The 13,217-nt window shown below is 33.9% G+C and overlaps 1 protein-coding gene across 2 annotated transcripts; it reads left to right on the top strand.

Moving 5' to 3' along the window:
- The first annotated feature begins 2,246 nt into the window (after nucleotides 1–2,246).
- Nucleotides 2,247–12,420, top strand: LOC139486546 (uncharacterized). 2 transcript variants are annotated; one of them, XM_071271458.1, is made up of 3 exons: nucleotides 2,247–2,444; nucleotides 8,433–8,522; nucleotides 10,376–12,420. In XM_071271458.1, the coding sequence occupies exons 1-3, from the start codon at nucleotides 2,406–2,408 to the stop codon at nucleotides 10,931–10,933; spliced, it is 687 nt and encodes a 228-aa protein (XP_071127559.1). In that variant the 5' UTR covers nucleotides 2,247–2,405; the 3' UTR covers nucleotides 10,934–12,420. The 2 variants fall into 2 exon arrangements, with proteins under 2 accessions (XP_071127559.1, XP_071127560.1); XM_071271459.1 differs by lacking the exon at nucleotides 2,247–2,444 and adding an exon at nucleotides 6,169–8,073.
- The last annotated feature ends 797 nt before the right edge of the window (nucleotides 12,421–13,217 follow it).

Below are 13,217 nucleotides of genomic sequence, written 5' to 3'. Positions count from 1 at the left end.
ACAACCGACCTTGCCCAGGGAAATCTTTCTGTCCATGTCACTAGATATGTTCTTTTCCGCTTTTCCCGATCGTATTTTACATTTTTTCAAGATGAATTTTCAGCCTCAATAGTACCCCCTTCATCTACCGATTAATTGAAAATCTCGACAGATGCAATGTACAATACCCCCTGTACTGAGAAATCGATATTAAAAGTGTGAGATATTGCAATCAATAGATGATACCTGTCCACCCTGAGTTATTTGTTCTATTTTTAAAACATGTAACTGTACAACAGAGTTGCGTTCAATATCGTAGGGTTACGCAGTGCTACATAGATTTTTGTCTACTGAACGAGTAGCTAGCCTAGCTGCTATCAATATCTATGTAGCAGCTAGGCTAGCTACTCGTTCAATAGTCATAAATCTGCATAGCCCTAAGTAGCCGCTACGATATTGAATGCAACCCTAGACCTGTACAAACCAGTTCAAATGCTTCGAATCCCGGATGACGTAATTGAATCTGATTGACTAAGATAGAATAGGGATGAAGGGATTTTCCACTATCTGTTTTGGAAACGACAATAATGTTTTGTTACTAGTCCGTCGGGCATATTGGGTTAAAGTTTTGATTGCCCGAGGCGCAAATGATCTAGTCCCGGGCGTCGGGCTAGTGGATTTTTTAACCCCTGAAAGTAAACGCATAACAATACGCACATTAAAATTCAGTTCAAGATTTTGTTTACATCTGGATCTTATTTCTAAACCTTTAATAATGTAATTTCCTAGGCAAATGAGAGTTGGTAAATGCTCATTTGTGAACAGCCAGAAATATTTCTTATCATTAGGTAGTTCTTTAAAATTAGTACAAAAAGTGATAACTTTATCAAATAATAATTTCCTCTGTTCATCAAATAATGGACAATTTACTGTAAAATGGGTCTCATCTTCAATAGAATTTGATCCATGTGATAAGCAGTGATGACATAGACGTTAAGTTCTCTCAATGTATTTTTTACTATATCTATCTTTCTCAATTCTAAGATCATGAGCACTTATTCTCATTTTACATATAGCTCTTCTTATACTAAAATCTTTAATTGATAAATAAGCCTCCTTTACAAAGTCAGTCTTGAGGTTGAAATAATTTTCTAATTTACTATTACCTTGTGATAAGGTTTCAGATCTTTTGACCAACCAAAATGTTTTAAAACTATTACAAAGTTTACCTTTTACAAATTTAATTAATTTATTGAGCTTTGTATCTAAATTTTGTATATCAAGTGATTGAAGTACATATTTCATAGATGAATACCAACAATTAATGTTTTCTGCATCTAAAATTTTATTACAAACATAAGCATCATAAAGTAACCCTTTGTCCAACTTGTTAAGCCTGTGTACATATTTTACCATAGATATAATGACAGAAAAATAAAGAGGAAATCTTGCAACCTCTGATAACACTGCTAAATTTGAGGCTTTCTTATTTACACCAAGAATATACTTTAAATATCTGAAATGTGATTTTTCCAAATAATCATTTATGTAGATTAATTCAAATAGATAATCACTTTTTTTCTTGCAAGCAGCAGAGTTAATTTTAAATGAACCCCAAATTTCACTACAATATAAAATTCAAATATTTTTTTTTTTTTATATTAATTCAAATAGATAATCACTTTTTTTCTTGCAAGCAGCAGAGTTAATTTTAAATGAACCCCAAATTTCACTACAATATAAAATTCAAATTTTTTTTTTTTTTTTTTTTTTTTTTTTAGATTAATTCAAATAGATAATCACTATTTTACGGAAGCCGTAAGGGGACACACAAAACATTAGAAAATATTTTTTTTAATTCGAGATCACGATAAAACATTACCGTTTTACCGAGATCTCGATAAAAAATATATCGTTATCTCGATAAAACGAAATTGTTATATCGAGATCTCGATAAAAAATATATCGTTATTTCGATAAAACGAAACTGTTATATCGAGATCTCGGATTATTAAATCGTTATCTCGGTTTAATATATCGAGATCTCGATAAAAAATATATCGTTATCTCGAGAAAACGAAACTGTTATATCGAGATCTCGGATTATGATATCGTTATCTCGAGAAAACGAAACTTTAATATATCGTTATCTCGAAATAACGAAACTGTTATATCGAGATCTCGGATTATTATATCGTTATCTCGAGAAAACGAAACTTTAATATATCGTTATCTTGAGAAAACGAAACTGTTATATTGAGATCTCGGATTATTATATCGTTATCTCGAGAAAACGAAACTTTAATATATCGTTATCTCGAGAAAACGAAACTGTTATATTGAGATCTCGGATTATTATATCGTTATCTCGGATTATTTAATCGAGATCTCGGATTGTTAGTTATCACTTGTTAACTGATTACAAAATGGCGGATCAAGAGGTGGCAGGCAACCCGGCGGAAGGAGTAAGTATGATTTGTGTGTTTCAAAGCTTGTTTGAATGACTGTTCACTCGATATGCATGATAAAGAAGCCCGGAAAGTTACTTCCAATATTTGATGTGATCAGGATGTTTCACTATTATAGGTGCATTCACATAGGAACATATGATACGGGTAAGAAATCTGTATGGCAATATGTGAGTGAAGCAATTTCACAAATTCGTCAATTAGTCAATTTTTACAGTAAACAAACATGTCTTATGTAGAACTTGTACTGTTACACCACTGTCCTAGGTTAAGGGAGGGTTGGGATCCGGCTAACATGTTTAACCCCGCCACATTATGTATGTATGTGCCTGTCCCAAGTCAGGAGCCTGTAATTCAGTGGTTGTCGTTTGTTGTTGTGTTACATATAGAAAATAAGAGGTGGTATAATTGCCAATGAGACAACTCTCCACAATTAACAACTATAGATCACCGTCCGGCCTTCAACAATGAGCAAATTCCATACCGCATACTCAGCTATAGAAGGCCCCGATATGACAATATAAAACATTTCAAACGAGAAAACTAACGACCTTATTTATATAAAAAATGAACGAAATACAAATATGTAACACATTAAACAAACATATTTATTTTTCGTTCATTTATTATACATTAATTAGGGCCTTAGTTTTCTTGTTTGCATTGTTTTACATTTGTCATTTCGGGGCCTTTTACAACTGACTATGCGGTATGAGCTTTGCTCATTGTAAAAGGCCGTACGGTGACCTATAGTTGTTAATTTCTGTGTCATTTTTGGTCCCTTGTGGAGAGTTTTCTCATTGGGAAGCATACCACCTCTTCTTTTTTTTATATGCGTATTTTGCGATGTACCTAAACTATTTCAGTCAAAAATATAGACCCTATATATAGTTATGAGATATGATATATAAAAACGATTTCCAAAAACTCTTGGTAAAAAAGATATACATATAATAGCTTGAAAATTCTGAGACAAGTGCCTATGGTGAGTGTCAATGTATTTATGGGTTCGTATATATATGGTATATGAGGCTAATAAAGTTATTTCTCTTTTAGTGTATTACTCAAATTCTTATTTTATTTCAATGTGTTTTGTTTTGTTTCGGTTATTAATTCGTTTCGTTACGTTTCGTTTTGTTTCATTTCTTGTTTTAATGGCACCCTAACATGCATGCATTTAATTATGCAAGCATGGTCTTGTATTGTTTATTTAAGTTTTGGGATGGTTAACTTTCTGTTAGTAAGACCCGTTACGGCCTGTCTTTGAAACTGGATAGGCAAATGCTCACATTAATCTGTCACGGCCCGAAACAATGTGCTAATATGTCCTCCTCTACAGCATACCTTATGGTGATGCTCCTTAGTAGGAGGTATTATACACATACAATAAGGTTCGTATCTTTCCCCTTTATTATACTTTCCATGAACTAGGTAAGACATGTTAGAATATAGCGTATTTTTCACCACTATTTTTGCAGAAGTTTGCAGTCACTTCGACACATTCAAGATGTTAAGTGATCAGGCGTTCGGGTCGATCCGGCCCCACGTCGATCCGGCCCAAGTCGATCCGGCCCCACGTCTATCCGGCCCATATGTAAAGTCGATCCGGCCCCAATAAAAAATATATTTATAAGGAATAAAAATAAAGATATATATTAATTGTAATTCATAAATGTTTCTGATTTCTTTTAATTATAATGTAAAAGGTGTACTGTGTACGGTAAAAAAAAAAGGCCTTTGAAAAATATTTTCTTTAGATGAGCATACAAAAAGGGTTCTGATCTTCTATCTACAATATACTAGAAGTAAAAAAAATATGAAAGTTTCACCTTAGTGAAAGATGATGATGTCGGAATCGTTATATTTTTGTGTTTCGCCAACTTGAAATGTCTTTGATTGTCTATGTAATGAAATAACTCAAGTGATATTTGCATGGATGGCACGGTTAACTATTCGATACATGGGTGTAAAATGGCAACTTCATTCCTCTTGTGTTTGTGTTACTTCCACTTTTTATCAAAATGTGGGATCTGCTTATTGATTTGTGCACAACCCGAAGACTAAATCTCCAGCCCGAGGTAGATAAATTGACTTTAAATGCGCAATGCATACTGCTATTACAAAAATTTCATGCTACTACAATCAACGGTTCAAGGTACTCAGATTAATTATCTTTAATATATTTTTTCCGGAATGGTTACTATTTTCGCGGAAAAGTAGTAAGGTATTTATTTCCGGAAACGTAGACTTTTTTTTTGCGGAAACGTAGATTTTTTTTTTTGCGGAAACGTAAAACGCCGACTGTAATCCAATACGTCTTTTATCTTGTGTTATAACAAATAGCTACATACACAACGGTACAGGCCGATCCCCAAGCTGATACATACAAATTTTGTTTTTCTTTTTTAAAAGTTCTTAAAATTCTCAAATTGAGAAATGTTGTTAGATTTGCCTAGTTCTTTCTATAAAAGAGAAGACAGAATGCGTTTGTTTTTATATCACAATGGCTTTTCCTTGTGTATTATGGGACCAACATGTGCATTTAGTGTCTTTGGTTTGTTATTTTCTTGCAATAAAGAATAATGGATACTCATATTACTTGGGTTTATTTTATCTACACACAACTATTCAAAGTATTGTCAATTTTAAGAAAAAAATAAATTGACTATATTCGATATTACAAAAGAAAAACAAGTGTAACATGTGTTATAGAAGCCTCTGATGTTACCTGAAAAAAATACAATTAATTATTATTATATAAACACCAAACACCAAACAAAAGATCAAACTACAAAGACCTTGTTGATAACGTAACTTTAATTAATCAGGATTTGATTGAATTAAGTGATTACGATTGGCATTACCTTAGTTCACAATCATCAGACAATTATTGAATAAACAAACCAATTATAGACTAATGATTTGGTTAAACAAGACATTAATGATGAGTTAAATTTTTACGGTTCCATTGGACTGTAAATATTTATTGAGCTACTCTGTGTGAGAAGTAAATAAAATAAAAATCGCCATGACATTCAAAGTCAACTTTGAAAATATCTTCACATTTTAAAATATCATTGGAGCTGCTGTACAAATAGACACAATAACTATAGTTCAAAGCCACTAACAACTAATAAAAAAATCATGCATCTAAGACTAAACTAACACTCAGTTACGTATCGATTTAAAGTAGTTCTTTAACTGGTACTTCAATACTTCGTTTACCTGTTGTGATCCATCATCGACACTTTTTGCAAATTCCGTTTATACAGTTCAAATTTGTCACAAATTCCTCCATATAGTGAATATAGTTTATTCATATTTTATTATGGGGCCGGATCGACGTGGGCCGGAACGACTTGGGCCGGATCGACTTGGGGCCGGATTGACTTGGGGCCGGATCGGTTTGGGGCCGGAACGACCGGATACCAGTGATCAGCCATACTAAGTTTTATAAAGGACCGACCATTTAAATCTTAAACAGGGGGGCTTTTGTTTAAAGTTCCGAAACAAACAACACTCATTGCGATCCTGACTTTTCAGGAAAAAGACTAGTCAAAATAATTATGACGTCTGGCAAGGCTATTTTAATTTTTTTTCTGGGACGCCTTTCTACGTCTATGCATATGACGTCTGGCAAGGCTTTTTTAATTATTTTTTTTCTGGGATGACTTCCTACGAATTTGATAGAGGATCTTTTCTGAGGTGGCATTATTATGCTGTATGCAAAGATCTTTCATACAGAATAATAATGCCATCTCAAAGAATAATTAAATGTTCTGGCATTGTCTCACCAACGTTATAAATCCATATTCTTACTGAGAAAAATAAATCAAATCCCCCCCCTCCTCACTCCGGCATTTCAAGTTAAAGGGTAACTGGACCGTTTCACTCTAGTTACATGTTCGCCCTGGCCTAGGTCAGTTTGTGGTGGATTCGTTCGCCCATGGATTTCGTTCGCCCTAGGTTCGTTTCCAATTAAAAATACTTTAGTAATTGTGAAGTCAGCTTCAACTTTTTCTAAAAACCCTGTAAGTTATATCTTTAAGATCACCCTCTGTGTTTAAAAGCAGATTTATCTCATTTGGAAAGGAATATGAAAGAAAAATATTATAATTTGTCTATTATATTAAAATAAGATTATTAAACAAAGGAATCTTAAATTATTGATTATCCCTGAAATCATATTAGGGAGTTTGTATAATAATCATTAACATGTTCAGTGAGTATGTAAAATCACTGGTCATTTTCAGGGATTATATATAATTACTAATGATTTCAGTGATTCTACATATTCCCATAAAAATCAGGGATTCTACATAATGCCTGATTATACAAATTCACTGTAACATATATACATAGACATGATACATGTAGATATAGGAAGATGTGGTGTGAATGCCAATGAGACAACTCTCCATCCAAATAACAATTTATAAAAGTAAACCATTATAGGTCAAGGTACGGCCTTCAACACAGAGCCTTGGCTCACATGGAACAGCCAGCTATAAAGGGGCCCAAAAATTCGTAATGTAAAACCATTTATATATTATGAAGAGAAAATACATGGTGTCTGTTCTCTCCGAGTTAATGTATAAAATGTATAAATGTGATCAAATACAGAACACGATAAGTCATGACACACCTTGATTTAAAGTCTCAATACAGTAAAACAACTTTATGAAGGGAAAAAAATCACAAAGCACACAAACGTATATACATGTAAAACAATTTAGACAATACAATAAAATTGTATCACAGTGATTACATAACTTGCAGATAAATTAAATGAGAAAATATACAGCAAAAACAAGATAAAAAGTTGGTGGAATTTCCAACAAACAATAAAATATATGAAACATGTATGAAACATCAGAGTGAACGGACATAGGACAAACAAGAAGTAGAGTGAACAGGTCCTAGGGCAACGTGAATTAGAGCAAACAGACCCGGATTCAAGTTCAAATATCCCTAAAGGACCGACCATTTTTACTTCAGGGGGCCTGACTATTTATAATATCCTGAAATTTGAGGGGGGAAATTATTTGTCCAGGAAGGGTGGAATAAATTGATCTCAACATGCTCAAAGAGAAAAGTGGGCCTCAAAGGTACAGACCATTTGATTTTTCTGAGGGGGAGGGGGGAGGCATCTGGGTTTTCTTAGATAAAATTATCCTGGCCCTAAATTTGCTGGGGAAAAAAATCTGGGTCCACATGAAAAGCCAACCCATCCCCCCACCCCTGAAAATCAAATGGTCCATGCAACAGTGCTGCCCTTCTCCAAAATAGCTGGATTAACCGTAAATTCCTGTATCTTGGGAAAAACATGCTTTGTTTCGATGTGTGCAATAAATAAATAAAATTTCACGCACTGAAATTTTCTGACTCAACAGAGTTTTATTTGCCTACGGTCCTTTCTGTCCAGATTTAATACACAGACAGTAAGTGTGCATTCATTGTGACATGTCCACAATCTATGTGCCATCTCGATTCCGTCAATCTCTGAAAGCAGAGGACTCCCTAGATCCACATTCTCACTACTGACCTACAGAACTAGAACTCTGTGCTATGGATATTGCGGTTCCGTGTGCCAGGAATACCCGTCGTGAATATGAAAAAGTCTGAAGTAAGCATGTTTAAGTCAGTGCTGGTTGAGTATAACTTAATCAGCCATAACCCCAAAAACTAAAGTAAAGTTTTCCATACGATTATCTGTTTCTCAAAATGGGGAACATCTTTTCTCCCATTGTTGGCGAATTTCCATATTTTTGCGCAACGGCCTGATTTAATATTATTTAATTGAATTCAAAGGTATGTGTTTTCTCCATGGAAGAGTTATTGCCCCTGATAAGCGTTATTTATCGATTTTTTAAATTTATTGTTTTTATTTATTGACTACTGCCCTGGATTTTTGCTCATCAGTTCGGTAATTTTGTTATTACTCTTGATGTTATTATCATATTGATATTTGTCTTTGTTTTACAGAAAGAAATGGATGACTACTGTGAAGTATTTGAATTTTTAAGAAATGGAAATGCATCAGATGAATCAATACAAACAATTGGAGAAGAGAAGGTACATTATCATTATTACATGTATATTCACATTTCAATACACAATACTACATTATAATTTGGGGTACTTTATACTACCTCAGGCATAGATTACCTTAGCTGGATTTGGCAAAACTTTTATGAATTTTGGTCCTCAATGCTCTTCAACTTTGTACTTTATTTGGCCTTTTTAACTTTTTTGGATTCGAGCGTCAATGATGAGTCTTTTGTAGACGAAACGCGCGTCTGGCGTATATACTAAATTTTGTCCTGGTATCTATGATGAGTTTATTTATACTTTCACAGTTTTAATCATGTTTATAAGCTCTTTAAATTATTTTGCTGGAAGTTTTATGGTATACAAATGTCTGTCTATTTGTCATCCACATGTCACACTGTTAATTAAGGCCACGCTGACTATCAACAGGAGCCCTAAAGTAATTAGATTGTCAGTCCGTCCAAATTGTGTCCGCTCTACATGATTGTTAACCAACATGAGAAAGTGTGTTGCATACAAGAATGCATATAATATGCATATGAATTTAAACCAATTTGTGTCCCCACCACAACTTTCTCTTGTGAGCTCACCTGGACCGAAGGTGCTTGTATTAAAGCTATTGTCATCACTCAATGGTGTCCATTTTGTTTATCTGTTAAGTTAACAAAAGTATGAAGCCACTAAAGGGATTTAGACGAAACATTGCCACAATCCTCTTTAGGGTATATTTTCTAAAAAAATTGTGTCGCACATAGCCATTTTCCGAAAAACATGGCTGCCGTTACTACAAAATAGACCTTGGAGATGTGGACAGCCTATTTGGCCATATCTGGGACTATTATACTAAAAAATAAAAAAAGGCAAATCCAAACTATCACCTATAAATATGACTTTACAACAAACCGAACTTGCGTAATTCTTTTCAATCAAAAGTTATAAGACATTTTATGAATCATATACTTTTTTCCACATCGTCCCCACGCTATTTTAATCCTGAAAATTTCAATGTTTATATGTTAATTTTTACAATTAAGGCGGGATTTGGTGATTTATATTAACTGTCAAAGATCGGGATATCTTTTATCATTAAAGTAATCATGTTTATGTTAAGGATAATCATTACTAATACATTGTAACTATAAAATAGAAAAACAAATTACCGAAATTATAAGATCAAGGCACGATGTCACTGTCAAAACAATATGGCGCATCAATAAATAGCGCAGGTAAAGTCTCGTTCTAACGGCTGTGATGCAGATATTATTACACTGATTGGTGTAACGGTTTCCAGTCCCGTTAGTATTATAGTCCCAGGCCATGTAGAGACTAAAGGAGTCAACATTCCTTCTACCGAATTAGAAGATCTGCTAAAGTCTCCATTGTACGGCAAGTCGTACGACAATCCCTTATTTGGGGTTTATCCCCTTAAACTTCAAAATTGACCATATTTGCTGTTAATTGGATATATTTTGAAAATGGTATTATTAAAGATTATTACATGGCATTTTCCATATCGGCCCAATTAATAGCCAAAGACTCTCATATCGGACCAAGGGCTTTAGCCCAAGGTATAGATATGGGTCAAGGGCTGATAATAGGGTCGATATGGAAAATGCCATATTCTTCTTCTTCTTTATTCTTTCCTCCACTATATAGATCTGGAGTACCAATACTTGTGTAGTGTAGCATGGGTAAGCAACTGAGTAATGTAAGCAACTGTGTGCATGTACAGGAATAATTTACAGTGAATAATAATCTATTTATCACATATTTAGCAATTGAAAAAAAATGAGCTAAAAAGTAAACATTGAATAAAGAGTGTTTAGTTGTTTAATTTCTTTGTTTTTGTACATTCGTTCTTCATTCTTTATTGAAAGCTGAAAGGGAATGACAATGCCAAAAAGCAAGAGAGGAAGATTGAAATTGGGTGGTTTGATTACGATTACAGAAGTAGTGAATATCGTCAAGTCAGGACACTAAATGGTGGAGGCGTAAGATACATCAATGCACCGAAGACCTGGATGCAAGATGATATCCTGCAACATGGGAAGAAGGTATTTTTCCTGAATGGCAAATCGAAAAGAGGAAACGTAACAGATTTTCAATTTGAAGTCAGAAATTTTATGGGAGGCAGAATGGACAATGATTGCACAATTGGAGACCTATATACTTTGACAGGATCAAAACTTCTACGATTTTACATATACAGCAAGAAGTTACCAACAACTGTTGTGGGCTGTTCTGAAATGGAATCTCCATCCGATGATAGTTTACCTGATCACAAATTACTACAAGTAAATAAACAAGTCGCTAACTTATCTTCTGATCCATCAAATGAATCACCTTCAAAGACTTCATCATTAACTCCACAAACAGTCCAGCTAAGAGTTCAAGAGTTTATGAAGACAAGAACCCAACAGTTGCAAAAGTGTTGAAACTTCTAAAGTTTCCTGATGTTCTTGAACTCAAAGAACAGATTGTGGCTGGTTATCGTTAAAAGTTTATAAAAAGTTTAGACGAGAAAGGACTTCAAAACTTTATGCGTTTTTGTACTGGATCAAACCTCATGTGTTACCAATTAAATGTAGCATTTAGTATGCTTTCAGGTTTTGAGAGGAGACCCACAGCTCAGACTTGTGGGAATATGCCACAACTGCCATCTTGTTATGAGTCTGTTGCTGACCTCAGAGAAGACTTTATGAACATATTCAAAACAAACATGTGGGAGATGGATTATGTTTAGTCACTTCTTTGATTGAAGTTTGGACATTCCTTTCTTTTGCTTTTATCACTTACATTCAATAAGTTGGTATTGTATGATTTCATGTAATGATTCAAAGAAGAATCGACAAAATGTAAATTTGTCAGGGACTAGATGCACATTGTTTTAAGATTGTATTGTATGATTTCATGTAATGATTCAAAGAAGAATCAACAAAATGTAAATTTGTCAGGGACTAAATGCACATTGTTTAACCATGCTTACATCAATGCTAGATCACTGCAGCATCCTTTGAGTGACTGGCCTGACTGAATCTAGATATGTTTAACTGAAGATTATAACTGTAGAGTGTATACTTGTCTCAACAAAATAAACATGCATGGTTCAAATGGCATTAAAATATGTCATAAACATATTAAAATCTTTGACCCTGTAAAAATCAAAAGGGTCCTGATCTTAACTAGGTAAACATAATCTAAAGGGTTTACTAACAATGTTCAAATGGCTTGAAATAGATCATGAGGGTAGACTCAGTATTTGTAAAGCAGTAAAGCTATCAAAATATTGGTCAGCATATTAATTACATTGCTCCAATGTCTCGTCTTGGAAGATATGTCCCTTTTTTGCCTTTTTTTTAATAAGCTGTAGGAGTACTTTCTGAAAGTATCAGAGTAGTTTCCAGCAACTGGGGTAATTTTAGGCATGTAACCAATAAATAACCTTTCCACCATTATTTTAACTCGTTGACACTTTTATTCCGTGTGAATTACACTTTTTTTCTGAGTCAGAGGTATTCCTGTCGAAATTTTGTTTTCATTTTTTTCAAATTTAGACCAATTTAAATAAGATCATAAAGTTTTTAGCTTTTTTTCTTTATTAAAACTTTAATATCATATGCACTGAATGTAACTTTTTAATGTAAATATTATTAAGTAAACATGATTAAGTTTGCTTTTCAGTTCAATATATAAAATGTACTGAGTATGATGCATTACTGAGAATGGCCTGAGCCTGTATTCATAAAAATACTGAAGTTAAGAATTCCATTTAGAGTACCAGTAGACGTCCATTGCTTTTGAAGAAAAAACTGTCCTTTACGAACAAATATAACCTTAAGATGTGTTATGCATACGGGCCCCCATTTTTCAGCTTTATATTATTTTGTCAGTTTTGTTGACCAAATAAAGATATTGAAGGAGATTTCATGATATTTATTTTTTAGCTTAGTATACCTAGCCGAAGACTATTTGTGCTTTTGCTTTCCATCGTATGTCGCCCGCTGTTAACATTCCGAAAATTTTCTCTCAAAAACCACTGAAGGGATTTACTTTGAACTTGGCACAGTCTATCTTTCATGTCCTTATGCTACATTTTAAGCTCACCTGACCATCAAGTTGCATCCGTCGTCCGTCGTAATCTTTTCACATTTTCATCTTCTTCTTTGAAACCACTGGACGGATTTAAACGAAACTTTATAGGAATGTTCAGTTGAAGGTTCTTTACGAACTTACTTATTTTTGTTCTGGTCCAATGAAAAACAGGGTCGCTATAGCAAATCTTAGATTCTCATTGGCCGATTTTCTAAAATCTTCTCCTCTGAAACTGTTAGGCTAAATGTTTTGAAACTTCACAGTAATGACGAACGACAGATTTATTTGCTAATTTAGTTGCGTGGGAATATTTGAAAGCTTCCGTGTCTTATCGGGGCCTCTTATAGCTGACTATGCGGTATGGGCTTTGCTCATTGTTGAAGGCCGTACGATGACCTATAGTTGTTAATGTCTGTGTCATTTTGGTCTTTTGTGGATAGTTGTCTCATTGGCAATCATACCACATCTTCTTTTTTATAAGTCCATATCTATAAAGCAATAGGTCTTCTATAATTGGTTGTGCAATGATTGTAAGTTGTTCATGTCCAACTGGCAGGTGACATCTGACCGTGACCTCATTTTCATGATTCAGTGGTCAAAGTATATTTTTTTTGGTGTTTTGGTCTA

This window comes from Mytilus edulis, chromosome 8, assembly GCF_963676685.1.
Source record: "Mytilus edulis chromosome 8, xbMytEdul2.2, whole genome shotgun sequence".
In the NCBI taxonomy this organism is placed as follows: domain Eukaryota; kingdom Metazoa; phylum Mollusca; class Bivalvia; order Mytilida; family Mytilidae; genus Mytilus; species Mytilus edulis.
The sequence above is the reverse complement of the archived record's forward strand: the minus strand, read 5'-3'. Positions and strand labels throughout refer to the sequence as shown.